General features: G+C 31.7%; 1 protein-coding gene across 1 annotated transcript in view; it reads left to right on the top strand.

Annotated features, from left to right (window-relative positions):
- LOC132735582 (cysteine sulfinic acid decarboxylase-like) overlaps window positions 1-12,189 on the top strand; it is a 13,920-nt gene extending 1,731 nt beyond the window's left edge. The window contains exons 3-16 of the mRNA XM_060722544.1: window positions 4,237-4,370; window positions 4,646-4,739; window positions 5,278-5,368; window positions 5,769-5,875; window positions 6,370-6,485; window positions 6,890-7,024; window positions 7,249-7,365; window positions 7,829-7,893; window positions 8,587-8,665; window positions 9,074-9,155; window positions 9,784-9,901; window positions 10,526-10,580; window positions 10,856-10,945; window positions 11,345-12,189. Coding sequence (XP_060578527.1) covers window positions 4,237-4,370; window positions 4,646-4,739; window positions 5,278-5,368; window positions 5,769-5,875; window positions 6,370-6,485; window positions 6,890-7,024; window positions 7,249-7,365; window positions 7,829-7,893; window positions 8,587-8,665; window positions 9,074-9,155; window positions 9,784-9,901; window positions 10,526-10,580; window positions 10,856-10,945; window positions 11,345-11,524 — 1,463 coding nt within the window. The 3' untranslated portion in view covers window positions 11,525-12,189. The remainder of the gene's footprint in view (window positions 1-4,236; window positions 4,371-4,645; window positions 4,740-5,277; window positions 5,369-5,768; window positions 5,876-6,369; window positions 6,486-6,889; window positions 7,025-7,248; window positions 7,366-7,828; window positions 7,894-8,586; window positions 8,666-9,073; window positions 9,156-9,783; window positions 9,902-10,525; window positions 10,581-10,855; window positions 10,946-11,344) is intronic.
- The last annotated feature ends 1,182 nt before the right edge of the window (window positions 12,190-13,371 follow it).

Genomic DNA, 13,371 nt, shown 5'->3' with positions numbered 1-13,371 from the left:
GTATTTAATGAATTTGATTAAACTAGGTCGAGTTAGCAAAGAGAAAAGGTTCATATATTGAAGTTCTTTATTTGAAAATGTAAATATTAGGCATGTTTAATACTGACTAGTCATTTTCTATTCCAATACACGAGAGAAAAATGATTTGGGTAACGGCCACACGTACTTTTATTTTTGATTACTCCCACGCAATATTTTATGTGCAAGCAATATCTATGCAGGCTATAGCCTAGATATTGATTTATCAAAATCATGATTGATGCATTTAGCCTTAAACGTTCACAGAATTTTGAATAATATTAAAAATACCGCCAAAAGGTCCTGGATAGAAGTAAGCGCCTATGGGTATCAGAATACATACTCACGTAAATGTATTAAATGAAGTTTAGATATAGAGATATAGATGAACTAATCGCAGAAATTAGAATAAAAGTCTCAAATATAAGAAGGAGGTCGATTTTTGTTTAAGCACAATTACACTTGTCATTTTTCATAGTTAGCAGATATGGACGGTTGCGGCTCGGATATTGTTTGTGAATAATGTTGGAAAACATTTCGTTCACGGACAAGTCTTAATGACCACATAAACTGGCTACTCGGCAAAGGACCATGTAAACGTTGTGGCAAATCGAACTGTCACAGGTTTGGCATTTTACTGTTAATATTAAGATTTTAAAGACATTCAAATCATTTTATCACTTAATCTTTTATGTAACCAATTATTTTTAAAATACTCGTGTCTGTATTTAATATAATTATGTATTTTTTTTTAATTTAAAGCTAAAAAAACCCTAAAGAATATTAGAATGGGTCTTTTATTTTACAAACAAGGTAATGAAATCTAGAGGACTTATGTTTGAATTACCAGTAAAACCCGTAACGTTTCCGATTTGCTGGGCTATAAAATGTTTTACCACAACATTTATAAGGTCCTGTGCCGATGTGGTCATTCCGTGAATGAAATGTTTCCCACATTTATCACAATCAATATACGAGCTGGAAACATTCATTTCTGCAAAATATGAAAAATGTCAGCTGTAATTATACTAAAACAGAAATACAAAACCTCCTTCTAATATTTGAGACTTTTGTATTTAAACGCGACCTAATTGAATGATTTTGGTTTGGTAGGCCTTACGCGTAGTTATTGATGTCCTTGGTAATTTGTGATTTTATAGGTCTGCATTTTTGAAATTTATTTATCATATTATTGTAACCTATAAACAGATGAAGTGTTGTTCGGCCCATATCATGAACGTCCCAAGACGATTCGTCAATCTAGCTGTATTAATAATATATCTTAGTGATGTGAATTAGTTTGAAAAATACATTATATCCATTGCATTATCGACACAAATATTGATTAAACTGTTCTTTAATGTTAAATTTTAAGCTTAATTGTCGTGAATTTATAGGGAATAATAAATCTTTTTGTTATATTCTAGATCCTGGTCCTGGCTGAAGTTGAGAGTATTGCAGCTGTAGCTTGTATACCATACATTTCACATGAAAAGGACTGTCAGGTTTGTTGAATTGAAATTTATATATATATATATATATATTTCTTTACAAAGTATTAATATTGCAACTACTGGACATTTATCTTGTCTTAATAATACATGTATATTATTTTCAGAATACTTTTGTAACATTATTAATATATAATTTACATATTTGTTGTTTGCAGGATGCTGCATACAATTTAATGGTCTTAGCTAGAGCCTAGAATGAATATTTCTTGGGAAAATGCTGCAAGTAACTGATTGGGAGCAGTTTTTCTTACCAATCATAGGTGAGAAACTTTTAAATAGCTTCTTTTAAAAAATGTTTTTGTTGTTTTATGTACATAATTTGCTGTCAATATGAAACTTCAACTGTATCTTAATTTCTATGCTGTTTTATTATGTAAATCTTAGAGATAAAACATATCGATAAGTTGATTAATTATATACATAGTTTGAGATTGACCATGTCACTTTTAATTAGTAACCTCTTATTTTATTTGCAGAAGCAGTAAAAGACAGCTGAAGAAGTATTCAAACACCATCATGAAACACTTAAGACATACCAGGAATAATCTAGAAGAAGCTAGTAGTAGAGTGGAACAGATTGTAGCTTAATTGTAGCTAAAAGGACTTCTTAAATCATTTGAATTTAAGCTGCACTTGAACTGTATTTTTTTTAAATAAAATATCTGAAGTATTTAATAGTGTCTTGATATTTTGTTAAACAGTTAAACTCTGTTACTTTGCTTTATATTAAAATTAAAGTATGTTGAAATGACATTGAAACTTCAACGTTGTGCCAACGTTGAATTTCAACATTGTTTAAACTTTCAAATCCGAAAATAAATCAAACGTTATTTCAACGTTAAAATCTGACTATAATTCAACGTTGTTCAACGTTTATGTGCCTGCTGGGTTAATTCTATCAAGGACCTATTGGCGGTATTTTTAATATTGTTCAAAATTCTATGAAAGTCTGAGGCTAAATGCATCAATCATGATTTTGTTAAATCAATATCTAGGCTATAACCTTCATAGATATTGCTTGCACATAAAATATTGCGTGGGAGTTATCAACAATAAAAGTAGGCGTGGCCGTTACCCAAATCATTTTTCTCTCGTGCATTGGAATAGAAAATGACCAATCAACATTTAACATGCCTAATATTTACATTTTCAAATAAACAACTTCTATGAACATTTTCTCTTTGCTAACTCGACGTAGTTTAATCAAATTCATAAAAAATACAAATTTTGCGTGAATGTTACCCGGAAAATAATTGTCAACATTGAAAATTCCTGTTGAATTTTTGAGTGTTTGTAAAAGCTATGAGCACAGGGATGGAAAATAAGGTATAGGCGGCAACAATTCTTTATTCTGCGTAGGCTGCAACAGGTCTCGTATGTAATTAAAAGGGATATAATAAAGAATTACCTGAAAAACACATTTAAAGCGAGGTTTTTTGGCCGCCATATTGTCTGTACGCGTAACCGTAAAAGTCACGTGATTACCTACCGTGATAATGCAACATATTGAAATTACTTCATTCACACGATTCCGCCATTTTGTTTATGAAAAATTTCAATTATTTTCTCCGCTTCAAATCCGACTCAATTAACATGGAGGTGAACAAATCGGTAAAGGGAAAAAAAAGAAAAATCTGATTAACATTACATTTAACACTTCCGCTTTTAATCTTTTAAACTGTATTATAATTGATTTTGTAATAGCTTTTAACTATTTCATGTTTCGAAAAAATGATACAGTAAACACTTAATCTCAATAAAAATAAGATCATCGTTTTTGCTCAGCTACTCTTCACTAACGACGGGTAGTGGAGCGACAGTCAGGATATGAATATAATCATTTAATGAGAATATAATGAATGAATATTCTTTCATATACCCATTAAAGTTATCATATGTGCATGAAGTATAAAATTTATTGCCAATTTATTTGAAAAAAAATCAACTATACAACGTTGATACATATCACGTGCTCCCCCATTTTCCGAAAACAGGTCACGTGCACCCCATGTTTCAAAAATTAGTGGCACACCAAACACTATTATTAAAGTTGATAGGGAAGTTGATCATCATTCACAGATGACCCCTATTGATTTTAAGATCAGTAGGTCAAAGGTCACTAACAGAATGTATGAAGGTGGATATTTCGTGTTCTTCATAACATACTAATAATAATACACACAGTGCAGTTTTTGTCACATTATTATATATGTTGAAATATGAATTTTTTTCAAAACGGCTTATATTAAGTTTTTTTGATATATATGATCAGTACATGTGCTGGGATTGACAAATATGCATTTTATTTGGATTTTAAAGGTGTTTTGAGCTCCAAAACCCAAGTGTCTGTGGGTATAGATATTTCACAAATTGTGTAACTTCAATTTAATACTGACTTTAACACAAATTTTACTGCCGGCGTATAAACTAATGTTTCCCGAATACTGACGGAAATAGCCGATATGTTGCTATTGTTCGCAGATGCGATTCGACCAATCAGAAATTCTTACTTCCCGCCATTTGAACAATTACAAATCTTTCAAAGCTCACAAGAATCTAACCTGTTGGTGTATAATTGTTAAGTTGATGTTTTCAGAATTGTTATTAAGGTAACTTCATACTGTTATACAAGAAATTATATATGCATGGCTATATACAAGAACTTGTGTATGGCTTTGCTAACATTTTGCTTTTCATAAACTAGGGAATGCGTTTGAAGACAGTGAAATCCAAGCCTATATAGATGACATAAAAACACTAATTGTCGAGGAAGCTTTAGTGAAAGGCTCAGATAGAAACACGAAAGTGGTTGACTTCAAAATACCGGAGGAATTAACGGTACGTGTTTGGGTGACAGATTTTACACATGCTAGTTTGTACTTGAATAATTTTCGTCTTAAAACATGTAGTTACTTAGTTACAATATTTTTATTTTTGGAATATGGAATGCCGGTTTGGAAGATATAACAGACCAAAATTGAAGTTATTCGAGCCTGCTTTTTTCCGACGATGTTTGATTTTCCCGCGTAAATTTGGTGTCTACGTCACTAATAACCGTTGACTTTTAATGGAAGACCAAAACAAAAAAGAACTAATATGCAATGTGATTTCAGAAATTGTTGCCTCTTGAGATAAGAAAAGATGGTGCTAGTCACAAAGAGCTGTTGGATGTTTGTAAAACAGTGATAGATTATTCTGTGAAAACAAGTAATTTTATTGACTCACAATTATTTCTATAATTAATTTATCTTTTGGCAGCTGCTCAAAGATGTTTATATATCAATTCTTATAAAATCTCGGACCTATGTTACAAGCAGTCGGTCTAGACTTTATATTCTTTATATTTTCACATTAAAATGCTTTTAATTTATTACGGGCAATTAAAAAATAGAAGCTGGACACATTTAGCAGCTTTTTCAATTCGACTATTATGAAATCTATTAGAAATTGGCGGAGACGTATGTCCTCCGATCATAACGATCAAGCAATAGATATCGTATGAACCGGATTTATATAAAAACATGAGAACAAAATGGCGCACATGAAATTCCAGTGTTAAAATTTTATCTGCCTTCTCGTTTGTAATTTGTATTTATGTTACTTATCTACAAAGACTTTTATATGCTTATTAAAAACATTTTAATAGGAATATAAGTATACGCGCTTGTCTTTAAGTGTTGATGTATTATCTGCTGCGTCTTTATGACCTCATGTAACTTCCGGTTTATTTCTTTGTCGTCTGCAGGTAATCCACGTTTCTTCAATCAACTGTACGGGGGACTGAATGTTTACGGAATGACAGGATCATGGTTGTCAGATGCCCTAAATACAAACATGTAAATATATGTACAAAGTTGCAAAATATGATTTAGATAATAAGGGATATCATTGATGTACCTATCCAAACTTTCTATGTCACTGCAAATATTTTTACACGTGTTTTAGCCAATCAAAATTCTGTACTGTAAAGCTTCATATGCGTGTAATAAAAAGAAGAATTTGTTTAATAGTATCTGTTGATTTCCTATTTTTTCTGTATATCTATGACACATCAAAGATTTCAAACCAAATTTGTGTACAAAGTTTTAACCTATGAACTGATATGATACATATCACGTGATATGATATATATCACGTGACACATAAATAAAAAAAAACGTAAAATAGAGAATAAAAATGTTATCAAATTTAAAATAAACTTTACTCCATTCTATTTAATGGCGTGTTGAATTTCAGGCATACATTTGAAGTGGCACCAGCGTTTATTGTCATAGAGAAGTATATAATAGAGAAGTTATGCTCTATCATTGGATATAAGACAGGAGATGGCATCTTTTGTCCAGGTTTGTTAACTTCAATATCACATTTACGTCCATAATTGTTAAATTAGTTGTCAGTTTAAGTCCTTTATCTTACTCTTTTTTTCGTGGTGGGTATGGGGCGGAGGCAGGGGGTTGAGGTTGGAAGACCCGGTGGAGCACTTTCTAGGCTGTTCAGTGTTTCAAACGTTTTAAAAATATCTCCTACATTTTACGATGTACATCTATGTCTAACTCACAAAAAAATGAATATATGACCTACGTATCAGTTATATAACGTCCATATCAGGCTTTTGGCCTAAATTCCTTGGTTAATCAACGGTAAATATTGTAAAAAGCGGCATGAAAACGGCTCAGTCTTTGTCACATACTAGTTGGCCCTCTTGTCTTCTGGTCCTTAACGCCTTTTCATAGCATATTTGCGTTTTTATTTAACTTGAATTTAACTATTAAATATTATCAGGTGATTTTTTTCTTCCAGACTTTGATACCGAACTTCTTATTGTTTCAAATTATAGGTGGATCGTTCTCCAACATTATGGGAATGAACTTAGCGAGGTTTAAAAAATGTCCGGATTTTAAGAAAACGGGAATGTACGGTTTGAAACGAATGAAACTGTATACATCATCAGAGGTAACATTTCATTATTCACGCGCGGAAAAATTACGTGCATCTGTCGTAGAATATGATTCATCTGTAAAATACAATCCATATGTGGTCAATTGTAGTGGATTATAATGTGGTGGATTATAAATCATATATGGTGGATTTTAATACATCTTTTATTAAATGAAATTTATAAAATTTAATTAATTTATGATAAAATATTTTTCATATGTTGATGTGTTATTTTAATTGGTAAAATTTCAACCTTTAGCTGTGGCATGATAAATTTTCAATACTTTTTGTCAAAAGTTCTTTCAAAAACGTTTGCCAGGGATTTTCTTTTGATATTATGCATATAATACGAATATTTTTTAGTTTTCTCATTTCACATTGTCACAGAATTATTCTAAACAAACGTTCTTTACTCACAGGCACATTATTCAATGGTAAAAAGTGCGGTATTTCTCGGCCTTGGTTCGGACAATGTAGTTAGAGTAGAAACAGACGAAATAGGACGTTTGAAACCAGATGTGTTAGAGCAGCTTATAAAGGCGGATATTGAAAAGGTAAATATTTGGCAGAAAGAACGAAAAAGAAAAAGAATTTAGAAATTTTCAGCAACAAAAAATCATTAGATTTGATTTTTAAAAACGGAAATGTTGTTTGAATACAATTAATATTTGTTTATTGTTCTAGTCACTTTATGTAAAATTTATTAAGTCAGTTTGCATTTGGTATTCCGTCTACTGTACTGGTTTTTCTAGTTTTTGTTGTTGTTTTTCTTTTGTAGGGTGAAGAGCCGACTTTTGTTATGGCTACTTCCGGTACGACGGTTCTAGGAGCGTTTGATCAACTAAACGAAATAGCTGACGTCTGCGAGAAATATAACGTATGGCTTCACTGTGACGTAAGTAGACATTTTAAAGCTTGCACGTGAGCGTTTGTTCAAATATCTGATTTTTTGTTGTTGTTGTTGTTGTTCTGTGAGAATCTAAATAGTTTAGTTTTGTTGCTATTGTATCAATGTAAATATATATACCAATTATTCACTTTAACGACATGAGACTTGATGTATTGTAAAAAAGAAGAAAAAAATCTTATCAGATTGTGTATAGATTTATATTAGTTAGGCTGGTACACTTGTGTTTTTAATTCCTGATCATTATTCTCCATCTTTAATGATCAAATAGAAATATAATATAAGCTAATTTTAGCAAGAATTAGCCTTTTTCTCAATAAAACTTATTTAATGACTTAAAATGTTTAAAATAATGATAACATTTTATCAAAAAAGACCTCGGCATAAAAGTGCATGATTGCTTATCTCCAGATATGTTACCGAAAGAATGTTTTTGTCATTCGTTTTATAGGCGTGTTGGGGTGGCGGAGCTATGTTTTCGGATAAACACAAACACCTAATGTCCGGAGTGGAAAGGTATGTATATCAAAACGTTTTCATTTTTTTGTAGCTTTTTTCTTTTTTTTTTCTTCTTTTTTCCCATTGATTGACTGTTGAAATAGGTCATGTCATGTTTAATAAACATAAATAGAGATATTATAATGTTTTTACGTGAAGAAGAATCCCTTTCTTGTTTTGTTAAATGCCCAACTCCCCCAGTATTCATAATGTGGGCTCACAATTTCTACTAAACCAGAATACCTCTTCTTCCCCTGTGCCCGACGTTGGTATTCTATAAACTAGATTCCTCAAACAACAAGCTAGCCCTAGTCCCTTGTGACGTCAGCCTCAGTTTTGCATAAATGAAATATGACCTTGACCTATAAATGACATTGAACTCAAGATGGCAATTTCCAAAGAAGACAGAATTTCAACTAAATTTCATTTTTCAGTTACTGTACAGATTTTAAGGCGTGACATTTTCATGTGTATTGTATACCATTATACTGTCACCATCGTACTGTCACACTTGCCATCGTACTGTCACCATCGTACTGTAGTGCCTCGCGCTATTCTTTCTCAGAGAAAACGTGCTGGCCCTAACGGAACACCATAGTCTTGTGTTTTACCAATATTCAACTGCAAATTTGATCTGCGATAATATGTGTATTGTAGTGAGCTAATTAGTAAGCATTAGTGTTGACAAACCGTGTAGATTTTATGTTACAGGATGCAGTCAGTTAGTTGGAATCTTCACAAAATGTCTACAGCACCGTTACAGTGCTCAGCTTTTCTTATACAATATAAGGTACGAGCATTTTATATCAGTTTTCCAAACAGCATAGTCCATTCAGAATATAGATAAACATTAGCTAAACCTTTAGAAAAGACAACGTAAATGTTTTTTCTTCTTTTTTTTTCCACAAAAATACAGTCTCACTTGAATGATCACATTTCGCGTTTACATATTTTTTGGTATAGAAATTACGTTCGTTTTTGAGTCGTAATGCTATTTATAAAGCTTAAACAACAACACTTCAATACAATACACACTGTTGAAATTAATGGAACGTTAGTCTTGAAAAATATGGGTGCACGGGACAAGATAGAAGGGGTTGGGATTGAAGGGTAATGTTTGTATTAACAGATCGTTTAATAATTGTTATAACCATAAAATTACTTTTTTATCATTATTATTATTTATTTATTCTTGAAGGGAATGCTTGAAGATTGTAACAGATACAAGGCGGAATATCTATTCCAGCAGGACAAGTTTTACGACATGTCTTACGACATTGGTATGAGCCAAAAAGCGTTCTTATTGTTAATGTATAAGTCTTTGCCACAAGTATAGAGCACGGCCAGTCTGCGCATCCGTGTAGTATCTATACTGATAGTAGATATTTTTTTGTATTTTGAAATCCCTTACTACTAGAATGGACTGCTCCAAATTTAAAGGGTTAATTTAGTTTCTCTATTTGTTAATGATATACATGTACTGAAAGTAATAAGTTGATTATATATTAGCTTTGTTATTAGCCCAAGAACATTCGTATTGGCTTGATGCTAAATTTCTATATAATATTTTTTAGTACTTTTAATTTGATTTCAGCAAAAATTAAATTTTTGAAAAGTTTATATGTCAATGCTATCGATAATATTATTATTATTATTAAAAACCAAACTTCTTAAGCACTTTTTTCATGCACATTGACACGTTCAAAAGTACTGTACAATATAACCAAAAAATGATACAATATTTAAAAGAAAAAAAAGAAAGAAATTAAAACATCAATATTGCTCAAGTCCCAAATTCAAATCAATTGTAGTTTAAAAAAGTTAAAAAGACCCACATAAGTAATAAAATTCAGGTAAGGTAATAATAAACAATTTAAAAAAGACACAATATATTTTCCGTCAAACTAGGTGACAAAACTGTCCAATGTGGGCGAAAAGTAGATGCAATGAAGGCGTGGTTAATGTGGAAGGCTCTCGGTGACGATGGCATGGCCGCTGCTGTTGATAGGGCCTATGATAATGCTAGGTTTGTTGTTGTTGTTGTTGTTTTTGTTGTATTCTCTGTCATTATTGAACTTTAAAATAATATTTTGTTTTGCTATGGTTGATTTGTTGATAGAAACATTCATTAAACATAATTAATATAGTTTCCTACAGTTTAATTCCTAATAATGTTTTGTTATTCTTGTTAGGTAAGTATAATGTTCAATGCAATATGCTACGTTATAGCATTATTTTGTCAGTTAATATAGAGTGCAATTAGTTGATATTTGTCATAGACGATCATCGTAAAGTATGGCAATTGTCACATTTTGTGTATATGTAATTTAATTGTCGGTGTGACTTAAAACCCAATCAAATATAATTAATTTGGAGTAGCTGAAACTCAAAGGCAATTACTGCAGTCACAGTGATTAACAGAATAGAACCATATTGGCTACTTATCTACCCCACAAGACAAACGGCATTTTAATTTTAAATCTCCCAGCGAAACCACGTTAGCACGTGGCTCACGTAAACACGTGGCACTCCTCGTGTGTTATTATTATTATTATTATTATTATTACATGTATTATTATTACATGTATTATTATTATTATTATTATCATTATTATTTTAAACAAGTGGTAAATTCAAGTTAACATTTTAGATACCTGACAGAAAAGCTGAGAAAAACTGAAGGATTCCGATTGGTTTTGCCGGAAGTAAGATATTACATTTCTAATTTTGTACAACGATAAGCATGCATTATCAGAAAAGCAATAGGCCGCCAACTTCACGCCGTCAGGCCGCTGGGCCGCTAGGCCGCCAACTTCACACCGCTAGGCCGCTTGGCCGCTAGGCCGCCAACTTCACACATCTATGTAAATAGCAACATTTAGGATTTAGTTGCCATCCATTCCTTCAACGCGTGAAATAAAGTTAAACATTTGACGAAGATAGGCCTTCATCAATGATACATTTGTTGTTTCTTTTTTAGTTTCAATGCACCAATATAGGATTTTGGTACATTCCGAAATCGCTCCGCGGGCAGGAGGAAACGCCGGAATGGTGGGACAAAGTATCCAGGGTAAGTGCCTGAAATCGGGATAATACAATGTACTTGTACCGTATAAGATTACACATCTAGAATTATTGACTTTATTGTGTCTATTTATGCAAGAAAAATTACAAAATATTTTTTTGTGCACCAAATCCAAAACAGGAGAATATTTTCAACGACCATCAACAATTTATAACACTAAAACAAAAACAATTTTGTTGAAATCGCCACACAGATATAAGGATGTAACAAAGAACGGCGAATGATTTGGTACAACCGCGTCGTATGACTTAATATCAGGCAACTTTTTACGGCCACCTCGCAAATTTGGGCGGTCTTGTTATTAAGATACTCGTAGCCATTATAAGACGATCATACACATTAATTGAAAAAATCAGCAATCTGTACATATTTTTCTTCACCTAGGTGGCGCCAAAAATCAAAGAAGGGATGGTTAAAGATGGAACAATGCTGATTGGCTATCAGCCCCTCACAGTTAAAGGTTTTGTGAATTTCTTCCGAATAATTATTAATAATCCAAAATGTGATTATTCGGACATGGACTTTGTAGTCAAGGAAATTGACCGTCTTGGGAGAGACTTATGAAAAAAGAAGAAATATTAAACTTTAAAAAAAATCTAACAATGTTAACAATGTTTATTATATTATTATGAATTAAATATTGCGATATATTGATGAAATATAATGCATATTTTCATTTTTCAGTATTTTCACTGTAAAATTTATTTTTCACTGCAGTGAAATATATTTTCCGTATTTTTACTGGTGTCTTGCCGGAGCGTAGTAGATCTACTTCCTAATAAATTTCGCCAAAACACATTTTTTGGAGTAGTCTTTGAAATTAAAATGTCTAAAAAGTGATAAATGTATGTTATGAACAGAAAATTCAAGTTTTTTTCTATAAATACAGGATTTATTTTCATCTTGTGATATGAAAATTATCGTATTTCACTCATGGCCACTGCCACTCATGAAATATTTATTTTCATACCACTCGATGAAAATAAATCATGTATTTATAGAAAACACTTATATCCTCTCTATATGCTTTAGTGAAAATATAAAATGCACCGTATAAAACGTAATTAGGACAGTATGATGAATGTCTTAAGCGAAACTGGTGAAAATAAAGAAGAAAAAAGTAAAATTCATTTTTAAAAAACAATGTATCTTTATTTTGTTTGTGAAAGATGTTTATTTTTTACTATATTGAACAGAAAAATGAAGAAATATATTGCATAATGCAGAAATTGTGTTTTATGTTATAAAATGAAATAAAACTACGGCTGTTTAAAGACGGACAATATGCAACCACCCTAAACGACCTTATTATTCAGTGAACTAAAACAGTATGGAATATGAGAAAAAATATTGATAAAATTCTTAAAAATTTGATTGAAATGTAATTGAAGAAATGGATTTTATCACTACACATGCATGGGTAAACGCTGATAAACGTTTATTCATATAGTTTCAACAGGTAACCTGACACACCCAAGAAAAATGTTCATAAATGAAAGAGATACAGAAGTTTATCATTTTTAGGAGATATACAATATCTGGTACTTCTTCACCTAAGTGCAAGTAGTACACCGATACAAAGGGATCCGGCTCTCATCCAACAGACGTACATGTATTATAATTTCAATGGGAGTAGCAGGATCAAACATTCGACCCCTGGATTTTGAAGCCAACGTGTGATTGTATTAACACAAAACCACTGCGCCAGTTCTATATACTATGGAAGCCTTGGAGGGTCACTTTTGAGTTTCGACTTACGGATGTTTTACTTTTGACTTTCGACTTTTGACTTTTGATTTGTGACTTTTGATTTGTGACTTAAGTCTTATGACTTTTGGCTAACCCATTTTACACGTTTTTTAGAAGCTGAAAGCAGCAACTTTGGTTTCAGGTATGTTTTTTAAGCGTTTTAAATAATTTCATTGAGATTTGTCATGGAGGAGATGATGTGTTAAGGAGGGAATTAATGTTATTTGATATAATCCCATAGTGGTAATATATCAGACTTTAATTTTACAAGTGTGACTGTGTGTTTTGTGCAATCTGCTTTGTTCTAAATATGTTCATTATATTAGTGCTTACACATTTTTTGTCCTCATCACAAAATCTGTCCATGCGTAACAAACAAATAACTGTTTTACAAGTAGACAGGGAATACAAGTTTTACGTCTTAAAATGGCATGGTGCACAGTATTAAACATGTATCGCAATTCAGCATTTTATTTAGCTAACACAGAATCAGTATTTCTTTGAAGTACTTTGTTAACAATTTCATAATGAACAGCATGTGCTATGTTCATACACATAAGTACAAAGTTATAATTGTGATCGAGGCACATTTGCATTTAGCATCAATGTCTAATTTTGTTGTATATTTTAACAATTGAGAAAAAAACACTTAAGAACAAACA

Source organism: Ruditapes philippinarum, unplaced genomic scaffold, assembly GCF_026571515.1.
Source record: "Ruditapes philippinarum isolate M1 unplaced genomic scaffold, ASM2657151v2 ctg1366_1_1_1_1, whole genome shotgun sequence".
Taxonomy (NCBI): domain Eukaryota; kingdom Metazoa; phylum Mollusca; class Bivalvia; order Venerida; family Veneridae; genus Ruditapes; species Ruditapes philippinarum.
The sequence above is the reverse complement of the archived record's forward strand: the minus strand, read 5'-3'. Positions and strand labels throughout refer to the sequence as shown.